At 46.1% G+C, this 23,880-nt stretch overlaps 1 protein-coding gene across 1 annotated transcript in view; it reads left to right on the plus strand.

The window, feature by feature from the left end:
* The first annotated feature begins 1,032 nt into the window (after positions 1–1,032).
* FAM13C (family with sequence similarity 13 member C) overlaps positions 1,033–23,880 on the plus strand; it is a 199,463-nt gene continuing 176,615 nt past the window's right edge. The window contains exons 1-2 of the mRNA XM_055001122.1: positions 1,033–1,289; positions 18,496–18,674. Coding sequence (XP_054857097.1) covers positions 1,033–1,289; positions 18,496–18,674 — 436 coding nt within the window. The remainder of the gene's footprint in view (positions 1,290–18,495; positions 18,675–23,880) is intronic.

Raw genomic sequence — 23,880 nt, forward strand, 5'->3', positions numbered from 1 at the left:
ATTAAACGCCACCCTCCTTCATTACCAAATGCATAGGGTATACTTACAATCCAGTTCACACATCTAAGTTTCAGACATGCATGGAAGGAACGCGACGGCTACAATGTCCATACAACCCTATAGTCCCTTCCCCCTTTTATATCACAGCTAATTACCACATTTTGTACTAACAATTCTGGTCTTAAAGGAAACAAGACAAATCAAGTTCACTATTCAAGCCTTTTCAAATTAAAGTGTCCAGGTGGAATATCCAAAACATTTCTCTCTGTAACAACTGTGTCCCCGTGAATATACCTTCCCTATTTCTGACCACTTCTAGTATGGTAAATTTTATGTCAACTTCTGTATGATGGGCCTGGATGAAGTGGGCGGTCAAGGGTGCCTCCATGTTCTGTCGTCTTATCTTAGATTGATGCTCTTGAATGTGTACCTGCACTGCTTGTGAGGTGCTCCCAATGTAATATTTCTTACATGGGCATACTATAATATAGACCACCCCTTGGGTGTTGCATCTTGCTGTAATGGTACAGGGATCTGTCTACCATATGCTGTCATCCATAGCCTGACATTTTGACAGGAATCTTCTTTATTTCTCTGTACCTGCAACCCTTGGATAATGGCTACCGGCTTCCCATTGTTAGAGCCTGACCTGGGGCCAACAGTGCCAGAGGATCCCATCAATCAACTGGGACTGGGTGTAACTCTGGAGAGGACTTCCAGAGAGCTGGTACCTGTGACCCAAACTCGTTTGGACTATCTAATGGACCAAAATATTTCTGTGATGAGGGGACAGTGCCACAGGAACCCTCCCAATGTATCAAGAACTGGGAGTGATCCCCAAAGCCGGGTCTACCTACCAACAATGGAACCTGCCACCCTCGCAGATCCATAACTACAGAGGAGAGGATGCAAAGCTGTGGAACAATGTATTATTGGCATTCTATCAAACTGGAAGGGTATGTTGATGAGCCGATGGCAAGGAGGGCCACCGCTTTAATGACACACGCGGGCTGGAGCATGAGGCCACCGCAAATGGAGGAAACCCACGAGTTGAGTTCCACTTCCTGCCAGATACATCGGAGGAATTACAAATATTGGGTGATCTTGGATTACGCCCTCGGCAATGCCATGGAATATCGTGGGGTTGCTATTGACACAGGAACAGAGCCTTTGAATATCTGCGACCTGGGGGCCATGGCCAGGCCAACACACCAGGATTGGGGCCAGATGCCGTGGCTACCTGTGCTGCAGGATAAAGCAACACAATTGGTGTTGCTGGATGTACAAAAGTAGGGGGACCATGGATTAACCCCTGGTAACAAGCACGCTTTGGTGGATTCTACCATTGTGGAAGAGATGGAATCCCTGGAATCAAGCGACTTAAAGGGGGTGGCTGGGCCAGAAATCCCTATGGGGGGCCAGATGCTGCAAACTGAAAGAGATGGGATGTGTCCAACTCAAGAAGAACTAGCCAATGCCCTGAGGATACAACAAGAATGGGAGCGGAACCTTCTCAAAGGGCAAGGGAACATAAGTTCACCAGAGGCACCGGTGAGGACAATAACAGGAGCCCGTGGAGAGTCAGAGAGAGACCCCCTATCCTGCCGCAGCGGGGGAGAGTCTCACAAATTGGGCAAGAACCAATAGACTTTGCAGGGATTGTACTGCTGGAAAGGGGAAGAGCACTATTAATGACTCCCGTGCAGTTTATGGATGACCAAGTAGTTCCCTCAATTATATATGCAGAGGAGTTAGCCGTGTTAGTCTGTGGTAGCAAAATCAAAAAGAGTCCAGTAGCACCTTTAAGACTAACCAATTTTATTGTAGCATAAGCTTTCGAGAATCAAGTTCTCTTCGTCAGATGCATGATACAGATGCATGATACAGAGACCAGCAGCCAAACAGCTAGACCATCCAATTCCAATGCAGTATGAGCCTTCAATAACTACAGCTCTCCTTGCCAGATGCATCTGACAAAGAGATCTGTGGTCCCCGAAAGCCCACGCCAGGTGCCACTGAGCTCCCCCAGACCCCGCCTCTGCATTGGAATTGGATGGTCTAGCTGTTTGGCTGCTACAAACTAACAGGGCAAACTCCTTTGAAGCCAACTGATCCACACACCAAAAGGAGATGTTTACATATACTAGCAAAGGAATGTTTTGGTATCCCCCCCCTAATTGCCTCTTCTCTCTCCTCCCCTTCTTTCCCTCCTCTTCTGTATTTGACCAGTCTCTGTATCATGCATCTGATGAAGAGAACTTGATTCTCGAAAGCTTATGCTACAATAAAATTGGTTAGTCTTAAAGGTGCTACTGGACTCTCCTCAATTATATAGTTTTCAGTAGTAGCAACAGGAATAGAGGGAAGGAGTATCATCCCCCCTTCCCCCTTAGTGACTGCAATGAATATACCCTCCCGGGGAGTAGGGAGGGGGCCATATGGGAGAGCACAATCGTTGACCATTCCTCTGATCGTGGGCGGCACAGGAGCGCCAATTGCCACAATGGGGATGAGAGTGCCAATGAACTTACAGAGTCACACTTCCCTACCAGTACCGACAATTTCCACCTTACCACCCCACAGGGGAGTAAGGCCTCAAAAAGGGGGGACCCAGCCAAGAGGGGTCCCGCTGAGGTGCAGAGGTAACGGTTGCCACCAGTGGGATGAGGGTGCCCCAACCAGGCCAAACACAAGGAACCCCCATCATTATCCCAATGGGGACAGGAGTACAAATAGGACACCCACAAGTGTGGGGGGGGTCCTCCAGTGAACTTTGCTCAGGGAGCCCAAAGGGTCCAAGCACAAGCCTTTCACCCACAGTATGGAAGGATATTGCAGGCTGCTCCAGTGGGCTATGGAGCAAATGGAGCCTCCCTTCGTGCACATGTTCAACCACCCCCCTTTGGAGCAGCCCCGATCCATCAGGCGGTGGGGTACCAGGGAGCAGGAGCTCTTGCAGTGGGACTGCTGTAATGATGGTTTAAATTGAAAGCCACATTTGAAGGGAACCCCCGGAACTTGGGATTTTTTATAGTACAAGCCATGGAATTTTTCCAAGATTGGGAACATTTGTTTCCTTCAGAACACAGTCGGGTGAGTCACCTGGGATCTCTAATGGAAGGGGCGGCAGCCGAATGGTATGTGACTTTTGCATAACATGGGAGCACCTGAGCTGAATGACTTAAATGCTTTTGTATATGCACTCAAAGCCCAATTCGATGACCCACTAGAAGGGGAGAGAGCTAGAACAAAGCTGCCGCATTTAGACAACTAGCCACCAAAGTGCAGGGCTACCATGAAGAAGTAAAAATTGAACTTTTCCTAAATGGATTGAATGCTGACTTGCCAGATAGAGCATTAATGCAGGATGACCCACAGACTCTATTAGGTTGGATCCAGTTAGCATGTGAGGTCAGAAATAGAACTCAAGTAGTAAAACTTGTTAGAATGCAGTAGCATGCTGGGGTGAAGAGACTGACTGCTGCAAAAAGGTCCCTAGCTCCGTGACTGGGAGAGAAGCACGACAGGGACAAGGACTATGTCTCCACTGTGGGAGCAGGGGACCTTTTGCAGCACAATGCCCCACAAGGCTGGTGCAAGGGGGAAAGAGCCAAAGTATACCCAAACCCACAGGCCCCCCTAAACTGCTGGGTCAGAAACTGGGCCCGAAATGTGGGAAGCCGGAGACTGGTTTGGATGCCGATGAGAGTCCCGAAAGTACTGAGAAACCCACACAAAAAGAAGCAGAGGAGGATTTTACCCCGCCGGCAGGAAACGAGACAAACCTGCCGTGAAAAGGTCCCGACAGCAGGTCTCTAAGGAACCCAAACCGCCAGAGGTGAGAGAAAAAGGGGCCATACTGTTTATGCCCGTGATGTTACTAAATCCGAAAAAGGGAACTCATGTGTGGGTGCAAGCCTTAATAGATTCCAGATGTTCCCGGGACTTAATATCGCCAGCCTTGGTTAATGGATTGGGCTTGGAAGTAATAGAACTCAAAGACCCTAGAGTATTTGAACAAATGGACGGGTCTAATATGCATCCTGCACCCTACAAAACTGCACCTACCCCTATGGGCATGGGAGATCATTGGGAGAATTGAACATATATAGTCAGCGATGTGGCTAAATATCTCTTGATACTGGGAAGTCGTTGTCTATGGGAGCATAACCCGTACATCACATGGTCCACCAGGATGGTGGCCTTTAAGGGAGATCATTGTGCAAAACATGCATGGACTAAAGCGTGGGGCCAGGAGGCACCCTCCCCATTAGAGATTGTGTTATTAACCGCAGAGGAGGAAGAAGCCATTCCCTCCGAATATCGAGATTTAAAGCAAGTGTTTGATGAAAAGGAAGCTGATGAGCTTCCCCCTCATCGAGGCACGGACTGTGCTAATGAACTGATTCCCGTGGAAAAGTTACCTAAGGGAAAATTGTACTTGATGAGCCCAGCCAAAAGAAAGGAACTGAGAGATGGACTGATAAAAACCTGGAGTGGGGATTCATCCACCCCGCTAGCTCTGCCCATGCTGCACCTGTGTTATTTCGCAAAAAGAAAGATGGGGGGCTGAGACTGTGTACTGATTACCATGGAATAAATGTTGTATCCATGTTGAATGCATACCCCCTTCCCTTAATTAGAGACTTGCTCAGTGTGGTGGCGCAAGGCAAAATCTTTTTGAAACTGGACTTAAAAGATGCGTATTTCCGAGTGAGGATAAGGGAGGGGGGATGAATGGAATACCGCATTCAACACTCCCTTAGGGCAGTTCGAATACCTCATAATGCCTTTCGGCCTACAGGGGGTGCCAGGTGTGTTCATGAACCTAATCAATGAGGTGCTTCATGAATACCTGTACAAAGGTGTGGTTGTTTATCTGGATGATGTGTTGATTTATTCTACTGATAAAGAATCCCATGTGGAATTGGTCAGATAGGTACTGACCGCTTTAAAGAAACATAAACTGCCAGTAAAATTGTCTAAATGTGAATTTCGTAAAGAGCAGCTAGATTTTTTGGGGTACCGAGTCTCTCACCAATGACTGAAAATGGACCCAGCAAAAATACAAGTGGTAGTGGGGTGGGAGGCCCCCAAAACAAGAAGACAATTGCAGTCATTCCTAGGGTCCACTAACTTTTACAGACCCTTCATAAAGAACTTTGCTCAAATCGCCCTCCCCTTAACAGATTTGTTAAAAACAAAGGGGAAGGGACTGCAAGGGTAAAAGCCCAGTGCAAAATTGAATTGGATGGTAGAATGCCAAGAGATTTTTGAAAACCTAAAAAAGCTGTTTATTTCTGAAACGGTTGTACAGCACCCTGATGAGAACCGGAAATTTGTAGTCCAAGTTGATGTGAGCGACACTGCAGTGTGTGTGTCGGGTGCTCTTACAACTCAATGACGAGGGAGAACTGCACCCCTGCACATACATTTCTAAAACATTCTCTGAGATTGAACGCAATTGGAGCATATGGGAGAAAGAATCTTTTGTGGTGAAATTAGCACTTACAACCTGGTGGCATTGGCTAGAAGGGGCTAAAGTACCTTTTGAAGTATGGACTGATCACAAAAACTTAGAGGCACTACGCGCACCCCCTCCCCCCCGTAGAGTGAACACCAAACACTTAAAGTGGGCGGAATTCTTCTCTAAATTTAACTTCACATTTGGACGGTCAAATTTAATGGGCAGTCAATTTCTTAGCAGACGAACTTTCGTGCATGCCCCAACATGACAACCAGAAGGAGGAGATAATTGATACAGTTTTCTCACCAGCTCAATTGGGAGGAGTTGTGACGACACGTAGCCAAGTCGCAAAAACGCAAAGCAGCACAAAACCTGGTCTCTCAAAATGGGGGGAGAGAATAAAAGCTGAGACCAAAAAGGAGGGGGGAAACGTGCCCAAAGCCGAACTGAAACAGGAGGGGGATCGCCACTGGTACGGGGGGAGGGGCAAACTCTACATCCCAACCAGCTTAAGAAAAGAAATCTTACACCAATGCCATGATGCCAAAACCTCTGGAAATTTTGGAAATCTTAAAACCTTACACTTAGTACAATGACAATTTTGGTGGCCAGTAATGAGGAAAGATGTGTCTCAATATGTATCCTCCTGCCCAGTATGTATAATGGGAAAATCTAGGAGGGGGAAAGCTCCTGGACTTTTACAATCCTTAGAAACCCCTCCTAGACCATGGGCTGTGATCTCAATGGACTTTATCACTGCTCTTCCCCCCTCGAAAGGTCACACAGTCATTTTAGTAGTGGTGGATCTCTTTTCAGAACAGGCTCATTTTATTCCTTGTACTACAATTCCTACAGCTAGGAAGCTATTCAGCCTGTTTCTAAAGCACGTAGTAAAGCTGCACTCATTTCCTAATAAGGCAATATCCGACCAAGGTCCACAATTTGTTGCCACCTTCTGGCGGGAGCTTCTTACACTCGCAGGCATCGAACAAGGAATTAGCTCCGCCTATGATCCCAATTGCGACAGACAATCCGAATGCACAAATTAAGTGCTAGAACAATTCCTAAGGTGCTACATTAACTATCAACAAGATGATTGGTTTGAGTTTCTTGATTTCGCTGAATATGCCTATAACACCTCAGTACGTAGTTCAACAGGAGCCACCCCATTTAAAATAGTACATGGATATGAAGGAAACACCTTGCTTTTCTTTGCAACCCCTAACTCCCAACAGGTGGGAGACCTGGAGGACTGGTGGACTAATTTAACTTCCCAATGGGGAATCATCCAAACGACTTCGGACAAAGAAAAAGAGGACTACAAAAAAATGCTGACAATAAACGCTCAGAGCAATGGAAACTACAACCAGGAGACTTTGTATACATCTCCACCAAAAACATAAAAGGGGAACAACCTAGCAAAAAACTGGGCTGGAGATATCTAGGCCCTTTTCCTGTGAAGAAGCTAATCAATGAGGTAACTGTAGAAATTGAACTTCCAAATCCACCCAGTATTCTACTTCAGTCTTCTAAAAAAGGCTCCCGCACCTTGAATGGCATCCAGAAAGGGGACCCCTGCATCCAATGCTAGTAGATGGACATATTCACTATGAAGTGGAAGAAATTCTGGACTCTAAACACAACACACTTTTCTACCTGGTCAAGTGGAAAGACTTTAATGAATCATACCGAGAATGGGTGGAGCAATCCCATATGAATGCACCCAGACTGATTTCAAACTTCCATAAACATTATCCTGATAAACCATGCCCTTGAGGAGAGGGGCCATCTTTGTGGAGGCAGAATGTCATGTCTGAGCTCCATCCATGCCAATTTTAATGATCCTTTTGTTCTGAATCAATGTATTCTGCTGTAACTCGATGTCATTTTACCAATGCCATAACTATTTCTTTTACAGGCCTTTACAGGTGTTTATCTAACGAACTGCAGCAGCTTCCAGTGTTTCTGACCTTGTATGCTACTCACTCCCAGGCTTTGCTATGTCTTGTTTTCTAGTGACTCGACTTGATATTACAAATATGTGAAACATTCCCACACAGAAAGAGCTCCAAAGTCTTGTTTATTATTGGGAGGGGGGAAAGGAGCAGACTTGAATGTTAAAAGAGAAGTCTCTCTCACATGATGTCATTCCTGTCAACTTTTACTCCTGCTGCTTAGATGCTTACCTTGCTTCTGAGTAGTTCTGTGGACATATATATGGAAATGATCTGATTTCTGAATAAAAATAATTTAAACAAGAACCTGCGTCTTGCTGCAATGGTACAGGGATCTGTCTACAATATCCTGTCATCCATAGCCTGACACTTAGAAAAAAACTCTGCCCACCTTAGTTTCTTAGCTCCTAGTTTCCTAGACATTCGTAAATACTCCAAATTCTTATGATGTATCCATACCTCAAAGGGAATCTTGGCCCCTTCCAGCAAATATCTCCAAGTTGAGAGCGCTAACTTTACTGCCGTGATTTCTTTGTCCCAGACTGACCAGCAGCGCTCCCCCTCTGATAACTTCTTAGACACATAGGCACATGGGTGCAGCTCCCTATCTGAACCCTCTTGGAGAATCACCCCTCCCGTTGCACAGTCATTTGCATCAACTTGGACAATGATTTTTTTATTCTCGTCAGGATGATTTAAGATTACTGACGAAGTTAAAAACTGCAGTATGGGAAAGCTAGAATTTGACAAGGAAGCTACACCCAAAGCTGCTAAAAATTACAATTCCTAGGTATTTAAAGGAGCTACACTGATTAATTGGGTTGCCCAGTATATTCCAGGAAGAGATTTGTGCCCTTTTCCTGAAGACCACGACTTTAGTTTTTTTCAAAATTAATGTTAAAGGGCCTCTTCCTTGCAAAGCCCCGCTCCCCTAAAATTTTTAGAAGGGACACAGTAGCTGTTTTTACAGTGCTAACATCTTCCCCAGGAAGCAAAAGATCATCTGCATATTGCAACAAAGTTACATCTTTACCTCCCTTCTGTTCTCTAAAAATTCTTGCTAAGCAATTTCTAAAAATGGTGGCCGAATCCACGAAGCCCTGCGGCAAAACGGTCCATCTCAAATGGGACTTTATCCCTGTCACTGGATCTATCCATTCAAAACTGAACAGGTTCCTCGAACCCTGGTCCAGAGGCACACAAACCCCCGCATCCTTAAGGTCCACAGTAGTGAACCATTTGTGGGTCCCTGGAATGCCTGATAAGATATTGTAGGGGTTTGGGAAGAGTCCATGCACACTATCGGTTATTGCATTAATTGCCCTCAAGTCCTGGACCAAACGCCACTGAGTTTGAGCTGCATCTTTCGGCACAGCTAAAATTGGTGTGTTATATGGTGATGAACACTCTTCTAACTTCCCTTTTGTTACCAGCCTTTCAACAACTGGCTTCAATCCCAGTCGGCCCTTTGCAGATAATGGATATTGTTTTATTCTAACTGGCTGAGCTCCCAGCTTCAGCTTGATTTGCACTGGTGGGACCCCCTTTGCCAAACCAGGGTTTCCCTCTTCTGCTCACACTAATGGGTTTACTCCCTCCAGAGGGGTTTCCTCCTCCTTCGTTGATTCATTCGTGGCTGCCTGAAGGGCAGCTAAATAATGTGGGGCTTCTTTTATCGGCAGGTGGAGTGTAACCCCCTGCTCTGTAGATTCCAAATTAGCCTCTAGTTTGCAAAGCAAGTCTCTTCCCAGAAGCGCAACCGGGCAATCAGGGGTGAGCAAAAATGAATGGGTCAACTGATGACCATCTAGGGAGACTTCACACTCCTGCAAGAATCTATGTGTTACTGGGATTCCAGTAACCCCTACTACAGATGTGGTTTGGTTTGACGCCCCAATGCCCGATGGTGCTACTGGAAGAGAAGAAGAGGTTGCACCTGAATCAATCAAAGCCGAATATGTCCTGTTCCCCACCCTTAAAGTTGTCAGGGGCTCTGCGAGTGGGGTATCTGTCAGTTCCTGCCCCCGACACCCCTATGCGGTGTTTTGATCCATGAGTGGCATCTGTGTTTGCTGTTGGCCAGCCGGCATTGTGGGAGGTTGGAAGTTTTGGAATGCCGGGGCTTCTGGAGATAAAAGGTAAGGAGGGGGAGGAGGGGGGAAGGCCTGCTGGCGTGATCTATGCGGACAGGAGCGTCTCCAGTGTCCGACCTCATTACAATTTAGACATCGATTGTAATTTATACCTTGTTGGTCTGGGTACCTCGGTCTACTCCAGTGTGCCCCCCTCCCCCTTGGACCTTGTGGAATTCTCCCTCTCCCTCCAGGCATTACATTCTGAGATTGTAAGGCTTGTGCCAATAGGATTGATTTTTCTTTTGTCTTTTCTAAATCGCGATTGCAAAAGAAACGAATTGCAATTTCAACAAGCTCTGATGGGCTTTTGCTTTGCCAGTCTGCCAATTTCTGCAGCTTTTTGCGGATATCCTCATACGAGTTAGCTACATAAACAGCAGTAAGAGTAATTCGATTTCCTTCTGCTTCTGGATCCATCGCTCCCCATTTTCGAAATCCCTCCATTAATCTACCCAGATATTCTGAAGGCTCTTCATCCTTTCTCTGCTTAATCTCCCATACCCTATTCAGGTTCACTATCCTGGGAATTGCTTCCTTCATTCCCTTTGTTATCCATGCACAGTATGTGGCATGCAGTCTTCGCCCTACAGCTGTATGGTACCCCCAATCTGGGTCTTTCAGTGGAATGATATCATTTCCATCATCTGGGTTTTGTTGTTTGGACTCCTCCTTTTCACACAGAGACCTTGCCTTTATCTATTACTAGCTTTTTTATCCTCTGGTGGCATTATTTGATTTAATATTTGCTGACAGTCCAGCCAAGTGGGCTGGTACATGTTTCACAAGTCCTGAAACTTCTGGGCCAGTTTATCTGGGTTCTCCCTATATTTCGGCAGTGTCCTTTTCCATGCCAGCAAATCTGCATTGCAAAATGGACAATAGACAAACGTAGACTGTCCCATCTGAGTGGCTGCCTCTCTCAGTGGCATCATCCCTGATGCATCTCTATTTGAATATTCTATCTCATCTTGCAAAGTTACTTCATCCCGTGAGTGGCTCTGCCTTCTTGTATGCAACCTGCAGGGGGTAATTTGTCCCTTCATTCCCTGGCTATTCCGTTGTGCTTCTCCTGCAGGAGTAGCCCCTGTACTAAACACGTGGGAACTGCATTCACCCCCAAATCTTTCATGCCCCTGTGCTGGGGTACTGGCACTCAATAGTCTCTTCCCCCCATCCATTGCATCCTTTGGACAACTGCAGGGTATATGAGTCCTACATCCTGTCCCTTCCATGTACTTACTCATTTTGTCACGTAATGCTGCTATGGAGTCATACAATTTCCTATTGCTATTTTCAAGAACTCGGGTCCTATCTATGTACCCTTCCAATTCCCCACTGGTTTCATTTAGCCCTTCCTGAGGTGACACGGATTTACCATCTATTACTCCGTTCCCCTGTGAATCATTATCACCACTCAGCAGCCCTTGTGCATTTGACACCGTCTCAGTTCTGTCTTGCTGCTCTACTTCTCCATAGGGAACAATTTGAATGCCTGCCCCACCTTGTGGCTGGCACTGCCGGACTGTCAGATTTTTAGCATTAGATGGTGGGAGGGGGGTAACTGGAATGAACACTGGTGATGGGCTTTCATCCCCTCTTACTTGCAGTCTAGTTTTCTTTTGATCTTTATCTTTCGGTGGGAGTGTGGGCTGTACCAGATCCCCATCAATCACTGGAACCTGAATCAGCCCCCCTCCCTGCCCACCAAGACTCAAGTCTCAGTCTAGGAGGCACTGTTGCCACCAAAAAATCTTCCATAGGGTCTCTCACCACTGGCAAATCTGAATCTACAGATGATGAGCGCCTAATCAGTCCCTCCCCCTCTTGGTCATTCGTAAACTTCACGTAACAGTTTCTATCTGCCTTTCGCAAGGGCAGTTGCAGACATCTCGATCTCTCATTTTCTGTGTCCTCTACAACACCCCAGTCTTTTGCTGCCGTGGCCCACATTTTAACAAACGCATATTCATCCCATTTACCATTCTGTTTACAGTAATCCAGTAGTTTTCTAATGTTGTCTCTTTTAAAAGAACCACCCACTGGCCACTGGCAATTGGACGCTAATTTGTAGGCGGGCCATCTTCCCATACAATTTGCCATAAGTTTTTCAACTGGGTATTGATCTGCATCTTTCCCTTCTGTAACCTTGTCCCAGTTTTGGATCATTTGCTCTAGGGGGGAATGGGGGAGAACTGCCTCAGTTCGTTCACTTTTCCTGTTCCCCATTTCTCTCTCTCTCTCTCTCTCTCTCTCTCTCTCTCTCTCTCTCTCTCTCTCTCTCACCAACCCCTCACACCGGGATAGATAATAGACAAAGAGAGAGACAAAACCCTTCTCTTCTTCTGTTTGTTTGCCAAAATCAACTAATGCCTCTTTAGGCTGCAAAAATCATAAAGTCTTTACTCCTACTGTGAAAAAAAAAATCCAAACTACAGTTGCCACAACCAGTACGGAAAAAAAATCTCAAGCTCAACATGAGTTAATGTACAAAGTTACCTGTCTGCTTTATAGAGAAAAATCTCTATCTAATGTTCACCAGCCATTAAGGGCTTAATTACAACTAGCCGAGTTTGTGAGGGGAGCTTTAACCGCGCCGTCTAAATATATTGATCATGCGCCCCTCGCTTGCTCCAAATTGTTCTGATAGGGCTTACTCAATTTCCAGAGCGCACAGCTGAGGAAGGGGGGGGGCTGCTTAGTTTCCACTAGTGGGGAGGCAAGCGCAGCGGAGCCAGAAATGTTTCCTAGCCAAAACTCTAGATCAACCCTTTTCTATTTCCTGTGCCCCACTGAATCTTATGCCCCAAAAGGGAAAATACCAGCAGAAAACCTCACCTCTTGCTCACAAAAGAAAGGTCCCCTTCTCCTAATTTAGGTTATTCAGAGTCAATTGAAAACCCCGCTTGTGCCTTAAAAATCTTTAAAAAGAACAAAAAGTTCCAGGTGTCAAGCTCTGTTCCAACCCCTACAAGATAAATGCTCCTGCCTAACAATGTTCCCAGATCTCAATGAGTTCTCTTTTATGTACCAAGCATCACCCTCTCAGTCATAAAAATGCCAAATCATTTGTAGCGCCTGTCTAATTAGTAATTTGCACTTCACATACAGTTTGCCAAGTCCCCATTCTCCCATTTCACCAAGGGGAGCCCTCAAGTGCATCGGGGGTGGGGTGTTGTTGTTAATTAAATGCCTCCTCCTTTCTCACATATCCGCGCTCTTTTCCTTTAAATCATCATTTTCACAGATTCCCAAACAGCAGAGAGCCTAAAAGGACGGACGCAAAGAATTTGTTTTGTTTGCTTTACGTCCCCCTTCCCTGCTCCCCCACTGCCTGCAAAAATACTCTGCCTACCAGTTTCCCAAGGGAGCCCCCTTTTTACTCACAACTGTTTGCTTTTCCTCCCTTTTTGGGGGGAAATATTATCAAGTGTTTTTGCCTTAAATTACTTTTACTAAATAATTTAGCTCCAAGCCGCAGTTTGAAACCTCCGCGCTTTCTCCAGACTGCGCGGTGCTCTTCTCTTTGCTAGCTCCAAGGCAATAGGTATTTAGAAGGAGAGAAGGCGGTTTAACCCTTCATTTCCCTTAGTCCAAATCACAAGGCAAGTCTCCCTTCTCTTGAATTCCAGAAGCACAAAAACACCCCCTGTTACTCCTTAGACCCGGTCTCTCTCTCCAGACCATTGCTCATTTTCACACCTATACCAGTAGGAGCAAAGCTGTGTTCCAAGGCGCAGGGAAGGAAAAGAGGTGTGTGTGTGTTGTAAAACACAAAGGAAAATCTCTTCACCCGGCACACAATCAGTGCAGGCTGAGGGGGAAGCGGCCCATGTTGTATGTGCCCCTTCCCCCTTCCCTGCCCTGCACACTTGCACAAAAACAAAAAAAACCCTCAAAGTTTATATTGACAAACACATGCACCAGATAAAGACAACTCCAATCATAAAAAGGGAAAGAAAGACACCTGTGGAAACAGAGTTGACAATAACACTTCACTCAATGCGCTCGCAATATCCAATCTTTAAGCAGCGCGGGACTTCCCCCGCCGGCCCATCTGACTTGGGTGGCTGGCAAGTCCTTTCACCCTTGTGAGGCGTTACTCCTGTGCCCAAAGTGGTGGATTTTCCCACCCTTGGCCACAATTTCTGCCCCCAAGCGGCTGGTGCTTCCAGCCTACCCAGCCTCACTTGGATATGCTTCCTTTCATACACAGGTGTGTTTTCTTGTCATACATTCAAAATAGACAGAATAGACTGACAAACATACAGCTTACAACAAAATACAAGCACCTTTTCCCATTCAAAAGAAAGAAAAACGGAGCATCCCTCTCCCGCTCCTTCCGAAAACTCAGCCGCGTTTACGCAACACCACACATCACCACACTGCCGTGTCGCTCACTTCCTCCTAAACCCACCTTGCCATGTCTGGCGCTCCCTCAGCCAGTTGGTGTGGGAAACCTCAATATCCTTTTACACCAGTGAGGCGCTCACTCTTCCTTGCTCCTGTAAAGTCAAGCCTACGTTTCAGGCTCTTCCTCACACAGAAGCAGCGGCCCCTTCCCCGTGGTTTACACAAACATTTCCCCGGCTCACTTTCTCTCGTGAGCCTACTCACTTCTGCCTTGTCGGAAGCGCACTTAAACTTTTGACCCGTTCCCGCGAGTCTCTCCCCCTTGCGGTCTTCACCGAGCCCCACACTCACCCTCTCATTTGCGCCAATTTTCCACACACACACACACACCTAGGCTTTTACTGGATGCTTCCTTTACTCCTTTATGTGGGATCCCACCTACCCTCCTCGCGTCAAATAATGCCTCAGCCCACCTATCGGGACTTACCAAGGGCTTCTATATTGCTGCCCAATGAGGGGGCCCTTTTTACCTTAGTTCTCATGTGCGCTCACACTTTCTCCTTTGCTTCCCTTCTCGAGGACCCCGGCAGGTTCTTGCTGCAGTTCTCCTCATCTCCTCGAGTCGCCGCCCCTCTGCTAGGCACCAACTTCCACCCGTTTACCCAAAATCTGGGCTGCCGTGCACGTTCTTGAGGCCTGTTGAAGTCCTTGCGAGAGACAGCTCCTCTGGAGTAGAGGGCGCAGCCGAGGAGCGAGCCCCCAGCTGTTATGCGCAAAACTTTGCACCTCTGTGGTTCGTTCTCCCTTTTCCGACCAACCACAATAAAAATTAAAATAAGATCCTGGAGTCCTTCTTGAATTGAAGCAAAACAGATGGTTTAATTAAACCGGTGGATGAGCCCTTTCTTTTACACAGAAGTAGATGGTCTCCTCGTGTGCAAAGCTCATCAGAATTACAATAGAAGTGCAAAGCAATTAATACCTTCAGGTAACCATAATAATATTACAATATTCTAATATTTGCTATCTTATTGGCTCGTAAGAGATCTAGGGTCAGTTTTGATTTGAAGATGCAATTCTGGGTCGGCCCTTCTACTTGGGGAATTCCAGTTCTTGCAGATTCTTATCTTGTATTTTGGAAGGACACCTTCCAACCTTTTACCTACTTCCTTCTGGGCATAACACTTTCACCTTCAACGGTGCCAGGGAGTCTCAATCTGGCAGCCTTGGTGCCTTCAGATAACTGAAGTCCGTGGGCAGAAAGGGAGGATTCCTCCGTTTCTGCCCTTTCCTCCAGTTTTTTTCTGCAGCCTTAAGGGAGATAATGCCACAGATGGCCAAACCAGCTTGCTGCATCAAATCAGTTTTCTACAAAAGGTTCTCTGGTATTGATTCCTATTGGAATCTTATAGAATAATGTAACATATGTGTAATATTCTTATAAGTGCAGCTCTACAAGCAATATATTTTTTTTTAGTCCTCAGTTCTTACAGAGGTTCAGCATACATTCTTCTTGTTTCAAGTGTCATATTCTTACAGGTTGCATTACAAATACTACATTAGCTCCTGAGCATAGAAAATGTGCAAAGCATGTAATACTGAAAAGGCACAGAAGTAGTATATAAAAAGTATATAAAATCCCTTTTCTTCAAATCTATATCCATCAGTACAATCCTAATTGCTGAAGCAGTCTTCTCATCCCAATTTTGGTAAGAGATACCAATGCCATATCATCAGCATATAATAGAACTGAGATTTTGTGTCCGCCCAGAGAGGGTGGAAAAAATTGTGTGCCGGATAACCTCTCAACAATGTTGTTTACATATAAGTTAAACAGTATTGGGGCCAACACACAGCCCTGCTTCACACCCTTAAGAATTGGAATTTTGTTAGTCATAGAACCCAACAAACCCACTCTGATTTGAGCCCGGATGTCTGAATGCAACTCACGTAGCAAAACCAGCAGGTGCTTATTGATGTTCAGTTCTGCCAGTTTTTGCCAGAGTCTATTCCTGTCAATAGAATCAAATGTGGCGGCCAAATCCACAAATGTTACATATAGAGATGTTACATATAGAGCCCCCACGGCATATTCCACACGTGCTTTTGGCATCCCTCTGCCAGGAAGCACATATATCCAGCTTTCCACTGTACATAGGGACCATGGTCACAGAGCCACCGGACTCCCAGCACCACAGGGAACTTAGCTGTGGGACTTGCAACAAAGGGTCTTTCTTCCCAATGGTTCCCCATCCTCACAGGGGTTGACTCAGTTTCATAAGAACATGGGTATCCTTTCATATGTGAGCCATCCATTTGTTCAAACTGGACCGGCTCAGACAGTTGAACTAGGTCCAGAGTCCAGACTCAAACCTGTTGCTAGGGCAGGGGATAACAGATCTCTGTTGCACCCCGAGTCTATGAGGGCTTGAACTCTGATGTGAGTTTTTCTCCTTGGAGGCACTAAGGTGACAAGGATAAAGAATAAGGCCCCTTTGGGTCTCACCGTGGGTGTGGGCACCTGTGATTCTTGGACCTGCTGGCAGGTGCCTTTCACAGCAGGTCTTTTCCATTTCCCGTCACCTTTTCTTCCTCTTCACTGCTTTCATTCCCCAAGGTTTCTAAGTTCCCCAGTCTCTTGATTCAAAAGGTTCTTTATTGAAAGATTATATTCAAAGTACAGGTGTCCATAATTAATCCAAAGGCATGAAAGCTTGTGGCTGACCATGAAGCTTTGTTGAGAATGACGTGTTAGTTACAAGTTGCAATATATCAAAACCTCCTTCCACTCCCCTCCGCCCCCATTGCCCGGCTACAGTAGATGCCTGGGAAGGCGAGGGAAGCTCCTCCAAGGTCGATATCTAGTCTGGGTAGATAAGGCCTTCCTGGGAACACATCTGGCTCTCTGTGAACCTGTAGGCAAATAACACTGGAAAACTACAAAGTGAGAAAGCATCAGAAAACAATATGGCATTACTGTGGATAGCAGGCCTGACAGTCACATTTATGTATGTTAAGAGAGCTTTTAACACCATACCTAGGAGCAGACTGTGGGGAAAATTGGAGCGTACTTCAATCGACAAAAGATTGCTCTGGCTAATAAAAAATCTCCACTCCTCTTGTGTGGCTCAAGTTTGCTGTGGAGAAAAGGGAGAACTCACGTTGTGTTTTCGCCTTGATAGAGGAGTGAAGTCAGGCTACATCTTAGCACCTTTACTTTTCAATTTGCATCTGAATGACCTTGCAGCTGCCCTCTCTTCAGCAGAATTCCACCCTCCACATTTATCCTCAAAGGCATTAACTTTACTTCTCTATGCGGATGATGCTATCCTTATGTCTGATGCTCAAATTGGACTGAGAAAACTCCTAAGCCATTTTTCAAAATACTTTAATATGAAGAATTAAGATTAACTCTTCAAAATCAAAGGTTATCGTCTTCTCTAAAGCCAAGAGAATTATCCCATCAGACTGGAGAATTGACTTTCAGTTAGAACAACTTAAGTCTGTGGTGCTCGAACTGGAAAGTGTGGTTACTGGGAGAGGCATAAACTGTTCCCAGACCAAGCTACACCTTGAAAAATGCACATATTGGACCCAATTCAGAGACTGGTTTAGGAACCCTGACTAAATTAAGAAGATTGTCTCCAGTTCGGGCCTTATAACCAAATAAGGTGCAGCCAAAAGTGGCTCCTCAAAACTCCTGCCTGTGCTGGAGAGTACCCTCAAGTCACAGCTGACTTATGGTGACCCCTGGCAGGGTTTTCCATGCAAGAGGCTAACAAAGGTGGTTTGCCATTGCCTGCCTCTGCAACCCTGGTCTTTGTTGGAGTCTCCCATCCAATTTCCAACCAAGGATGACCCCGTTTAGCTCCATACATACAGGAGAAATACATATTTAAGAAATTTCACAATTAGAATAAAAAGATAAAAAGCAGTTTAAAATTTGATTAACATCTAAGTATCATGACATTTTCTTAATTTGTGTATCGCCATACAAACATTGGCTACTTGGTAAGTGATCTTTGGATCTTTATCTGCTAAAAGAAATTGAAGTTTAAGTTTTTCAAAGAGATCCATGTTTTTTCCGAGCAACGGGGTGGTTAAGTTACTGCGTGCCACCTCATAGTGCGAGCATGAAAAAAAAATGTGTTCCATGGTCTCCGCATCCCTTTTTTTTAAAAAAAAAGTTTTATTGGATGGTTAACATAACATACATATTGTTATTACATCTGAGAAGCACCTGAGCTGAGGCAAGAGCACATGGTGGAGAGCTGAAGCTAGAAGGTAAGGGTTTGTGGTCTTTCTGCCTTTTGCCTTTCCTAGCTACTGTGTGAGAAGCTGAGGGTGAGTGGGTTCTGTGTAGCTTGCTAGAGAGTGGTTCTGGTTTAAGTTCTGTGTGGGGCTGTTGGGGGCTGAGTGAATTGCTGTTGTTTGCTGCTGGTTGCTGTTGCTCGTGGTTACAAGCCCCGCCCCCTAGTGTCCTGGGGCCCTGCTGGGCTAGGTAGGAAGGCACCTTTTTAAACAAAAGGCTCCTCCTCGACAGAGGCAGAGCAGAAGCACCTGAGGAACATCCCGTCCTCTTCATCAGCTGCAAGCTGCAGCCTGCGGAGACGCACTACGCCATGGTCGAGAAAGAAGCGTTGGCCGTCAAATGGGCCGTTGGGGCCCTACAGTTCTACCTGGCACACAACCCCTTCACCCTCGTCACTGACCATGCCCCCCTCCTCTGGATGGCTTGCATGAAAGAACACAACCCCCGCATTTTACGTTGGTACCTCTCTCTTCTCCCTTTCAGTTGCCTTCAAGTATATGGCAGAGGGAAGAGCGGAGCACCTGGCTAAAGTGAAGGCCCTTCTAAACCCTTTTACTTTCAAAGATGTTAAATAGTTTGCCAGTTCCACAGAATATTTGATGTTTACTCAGACCTTTATATTTTGTAAACTAGAGCAGTCAGATTGGCATTCAATAGCTTCGACTCTGCCTAACTGTTTTTTTTTTTTTGCATGCTCTATTCCACAAGGAAAAAGTGTTTGGGGAGAAAGTCCAATTCCCAGCAGGTATCTCTGAACAGCCTTCAGCCAGTTTGATTGATAGTTGTCACAAAATATCAACGGGAATAGACCTTGTGGGTTGAGATGTCCCTTTAACTACATATATAGATAGAATATGGACCCAAGCTTCAACTTCCAGGCAGCCTGTGTCCAGTCTTACCCTTGCAATTGACACACACCTAGGGACTTTTAGGAACTTAGATTGAACTCTTTCCTGTGGTGCAAAACATGAGGTGAGCAGCCTAATAAATGAACTGTATAGCAATTGAACTAAAGTCTTATATAATTTGAGGGCAGCAGGAACAACGGAACCCCCCTGAGTTAGATGGAATTTTACTATGCTGTTTGCTGTTATTTCTTCTTGGTCCACGGCATAGTTACTATGTTGGAACCTAGAGCCTGAGGCCTGCAGAACGACCCTCAAATATTTAAAGCTATTTATTTGTTCAATATGATGGCCATTAATTGACCATAACCAAGTCTTCGGCCTGCACCCAGAAGCAATTATCTTGGTTTTCTGGTAGTTGATTGTGAGGGACTCATTTTCACAATGTGAAGAGAGCTTCCCCAACACCCTCCTCAGCCCCACAGGAGTTCTAGAGAGTAACACTGTGTCATCAGCATATAATAAGACTAATACTGACCTATTGGCAAGTTTAGGAGAATGGAGTGCAGGTGAATTAAGCCAGTCAACTAGATTGTTTATATAGAATATAAATAATGCCAATGCTAGCAGGCAGGCTCGCCTGATGCTTCTACAGGTTTGAATGGGTTTGTTAAGATGCCCTTGCCTCCTACATTTAACCCTCAAGAAAGTTTGATCATATAAAGCCTGTATAAGGCATAGAAGTCTTCTGCCAATGGAGGAGTTAGCTAATTTGTCCCAGAGTCACATTCTAGATACAGAATCAAATGCAGATTTAAAGTCCACAAAGGTTGCATAAAGTGACATTATTCCCCTGGAAGAATATTTCTCGATAAGATGTTGGATGATCAAATATTGGTCTATTGTGGATCTCCTTGGCCTGTGGCCTGCTTGTTCTGCCCCTGTAATATCCTCCTGCACAAACCAGTCTAGAAGTCTGTCCTAGAGATGCCTTGCATATAGCTTACCTATGATATTCAGTAAGCTAATCAGCCTATAGTTCGAGGGGTCCTCCCTCTTCCCTTTTTTGTAAAAGGGGACCACTATGGCCATACCCCACAATTTGAGAAAACAGCCTGTATCATTATGTGTGTGAAGAGGGGAGCCAGGAAGAAGGCCCACCGTTCCTTATTTTCTTTCAAGAGTTCAGGTGGAATAACATTGTGTCCTGGAGCTGTAGCATTTCTGCCATTTGCTGAGAACCTTTCGGTCAATATAAATTGGAATGATGATTCCCATGACTGGAATGTGCTAGTGGATGGGTATGAGTTGTTCAAGAAAAAATGGAAGGGCAGAAGAGGAGGTGGAGTGGCGTTGTATGTGAGGAGAGGGCTTGATTGTCAAGAAGTTATGGAGAATGGGGTGGACAGCCCAGTAGAAAGTATATGGGTAGAAATAAGGGGAGGAAGGACAAAGGGTATTATTGTTGGAGTCTGCTACAGACCACCTGACCAGCGAGAAGAAATGGATGCTGCCCTCTTTGAACAGATTGGCAGAGTATCCAGACATCAGAACCTTGTGATTATGGGTGACTTCAACTTCCCCGATGTGTGCTGGGAGATAAGCTCAGCAAAGCGACAAGACTCACACAACTTCCTGACCTGCCTGGCCGATAACTTCCTTTTTCAAAAGGTGGAGGAAGCTACAAGGGGCTCGGCCATACTAGACTTGATATTAACCAACAGCAAAGAATTGGTAGATGAGATGAAGGTGGCAGGGACCTTAGGGGGAAGTGACCATGTCCTCCTTGAATTCCAGTTGCTGTGGGGGGGGGCAAGGAAGTTCATAGCCAGACTTGTAGGTTAGATTTTCGTAGGGCCAACTTCGGTGAACTCAGAGGCTTGATGAGAGTCATTCCGTGGGGGAGTGTGCTGGAAGGGGAAGGAGTGAGTGAAGGGTGGGCCCTTCTCAAACATGAGCTTTTGCAAGCTCAAGCCCTCACTATCCCAGCAAGATGGAAACATGGTAAGGGCTCCAAAAAACGGATGTGGATGTACAGAGAGCTCCAGAATAAGCTAAGGGAGAAAAAGGAAATGTTCAGGAAATGGAGAGAAGGACAGACCTCTAAAGAGGAGTATATGAGGGTTATTAGGTACTGCAGATCAGCCATCAGAGAGGCCAAAGCTCAGTACGAGCTGGGTCTGGCCAGGAGGGCTCACTACAATAAGAAAAACTTCTACAGATATGTGAGAAGCAAACACAAGGTAAAAGAGGCAACTGGAACGCTGTTGGGAGTAGATGGAGAAAATCTGATGCAGGACAGAGAAAAAGCAGACAGGCTTAATGACTTTTTTTGCCTCTGTTTTCTCCCTGAAGAACTCAAGCACACCTAGAGATAGTAGAAAATGTGACAGGACACCTGAGTGGCTAGTTGACATTGATAGAGAGGTTGTGGAGAGGCATCTGGCTGCACTGGATGAATATAAATCTCCTGGGCCGGATGGGGTGCACCCAAGAGTGCTGAAAGAACTTTCTAGAGAACTTGCAGAATCCCTGTCCATCATCTTCAAGGCCTCCTGGAGGACTGGGGATGTGCCACAAGATTGGAGAAGAGCGAATGTTATCCCAATCTTTAAGAAAGGGAAGAAGGATGACCTGGGAAACTACAGGCCGGTCAGTCTGACTTCTGTTGCTGGGAAGATATTAGAACAGATTTTAAAGGGATCAACCTGTAAGCATCTGAAGGACTGCTCAGTAATCAGGGGAAGTCAGCATGGTTTTGTCCCTAACCGATCTTACCAGACCAACCTGGTTTCCTTCTTTGGTTGAGTGACCAGCTTACTAGATCGAGGTAACTCTGTTGACGTGATTTATCTGGATTTCAGTAAAGCTTTGGATAAAGTCCCCCATGACATCCTGAGTAGATACAAATGACCTGCCAACATCTTTTCCACACTGTGACACTGAGAGACCTCTGTCTTTTGGTGCTACACCTCTGAGGATGCCAGCCACAGCTGCTGGCGAAACGTCAGGAACTACAATGCCAAGACCACGGCAATACAGCCCAGAAGACCCACAACAACCATCGTTCTCCGGCCGTGAAAGCCTTCGACAATACATGTTTGGAGCCAGTTTAGTGTAGTGGTTAAGAGTGCAGGACTCGAATCTGGAGAGCCGGATTTGATTCCCCGCTCCTCCACTTGAAGCCAGCTGGGTGACCTGGGGAGCTCTCTCAGCCCCACCCACCTCACAGGGTGTTTGTTGTGGGGATAATAATAACATACTTTGTAAACCGCTCTGAGTGGGCATTAAGTTGTCCTGAAGGGTGGTATATAAATTGAATGTTGTTGTTGTTGTGTTGTTCTTCTTGAATGTTCGATTGCATTGAGGAGATATCTAATATTATCTTTCACATACCTCTTTGGGATGAAGCCTGTTTGATATTGAATTACTTCTGAAATGCATCTTAATCTTTCAGCCATCATTTATTTAAACCAGCCTGGACTGGTTTAAATGGTTTCTCTTGGAGATCAACTATCTCTAGAATGGGAACTATCTTGTGGGATTCCGCAGGGTGCAGTCTTATCTCCCATGTTATTCAACCTCTACGTAAAACTGTTAGAACATTCTCAGCTATGGAGTTGGGTATCATCACTATGCAGATGACCCCCAACTCTACATCTTGCTATCTAGTTCCCGGCAGGATGCAATGGAAATCTTAGATCACTGCCTAACAGCCATGGCGAAATGGTTGAAATACAACAACTTGAAATTGAACCCAGACAAGGCCGAATTGATGCTTGTTGGGAAAGCAGATACCTTGAAGCACATTGTACTCCCCACTTTCGATGGAGTTCGTCTGACCCTTGCAGACTCAGTTAAGAGCCTTGGGTTTATACTGGATCCAGCGTTATTTCTAGAAAAACAAGTTAAGGCAGCAGCAAAAAAAGCTTACTACAACCTCACTCTAGCCTGGAAGATGGCTTTTTATCTTGACATAGCTGACATGGCCACATGGATCCATGCTATGGTAACATCAAGGCTTGACTATTGTAATGCTCTATACATAGGTGTCAGGTTCCACCACGGGCACTGCTATGCTGGGCTTCTGCATGCCTGACTTTGATTCTGGGAGGCCATCAGGGACTGTGCAGGTTCTTGCTCTGTGGAAGGAGGAGGTATACATCACCCTCACTCCCTCTCAGTCCACTTACAAGCCTGCTCAACCTGACAGAGTCCCGGCTGCCTCCCCTTACTTCTCACTCTCCAAAACCTCCGCCCTTCTTGCCTCCTCCAGGCTCGCTCATCCTCCTCTCCTTCAGCTCTCTCGCTCTTCCTCTTTCCAGCTTCTCTCCCACTCTCCTAAACTCCACCACACTCTTACACAACCCACCCCATCCTCTGGGTGGACTCCCTTATATCCCTTCATCCATTCCTGGCTCCACCTGCCAGCCATGCCCCCCAGCACTCTAGCCATGGCCCAGGCTGTCCTAGGCAGCCATACCTGGTGTTGCTCTGCTGGCTGCTCTGGCCAGCCACATCTGTGCCCCCTTTGCTGGCTGCTGGGCTCTCTTTGCTGATTTCCTCAGGCAGTCCCACCTGAGGCTGCCTTGCTCCTAACCTCACCTGGCCCTTGCTATTCCCTTCTACCCTGCTTGCAGGTTGGGGCCTGGCCCTGTGTTGCCTCTGCTGCCTCTCTTCCCCTGCTGGTAAGGTTGCTGTCTGGCTGGCTGTCCTTGTCTTCTGTGCCTTCTCCCTCTGGTCTGGGCCGCTCCTGGCTGTCCTCACTCTCCTCGCCTGTGCTCTTAGCCTCCCACCAGAGGGTGGGGCTAGCTGG

This window comes from Eublepharis macularius, chromosome 17 (genome assembly GCF_028583425.1).
Source record: "Eublepharis macularius isolate TG4126 chromosome 17, MPM_Emac_v1.0, whole genome shotgun sequence".
NCBI lineage: Eukaryota > Metazoa > Chordata > Lepidosauria > Squamata > Eublepharidae > Eublepharis > Eublepharis macularius.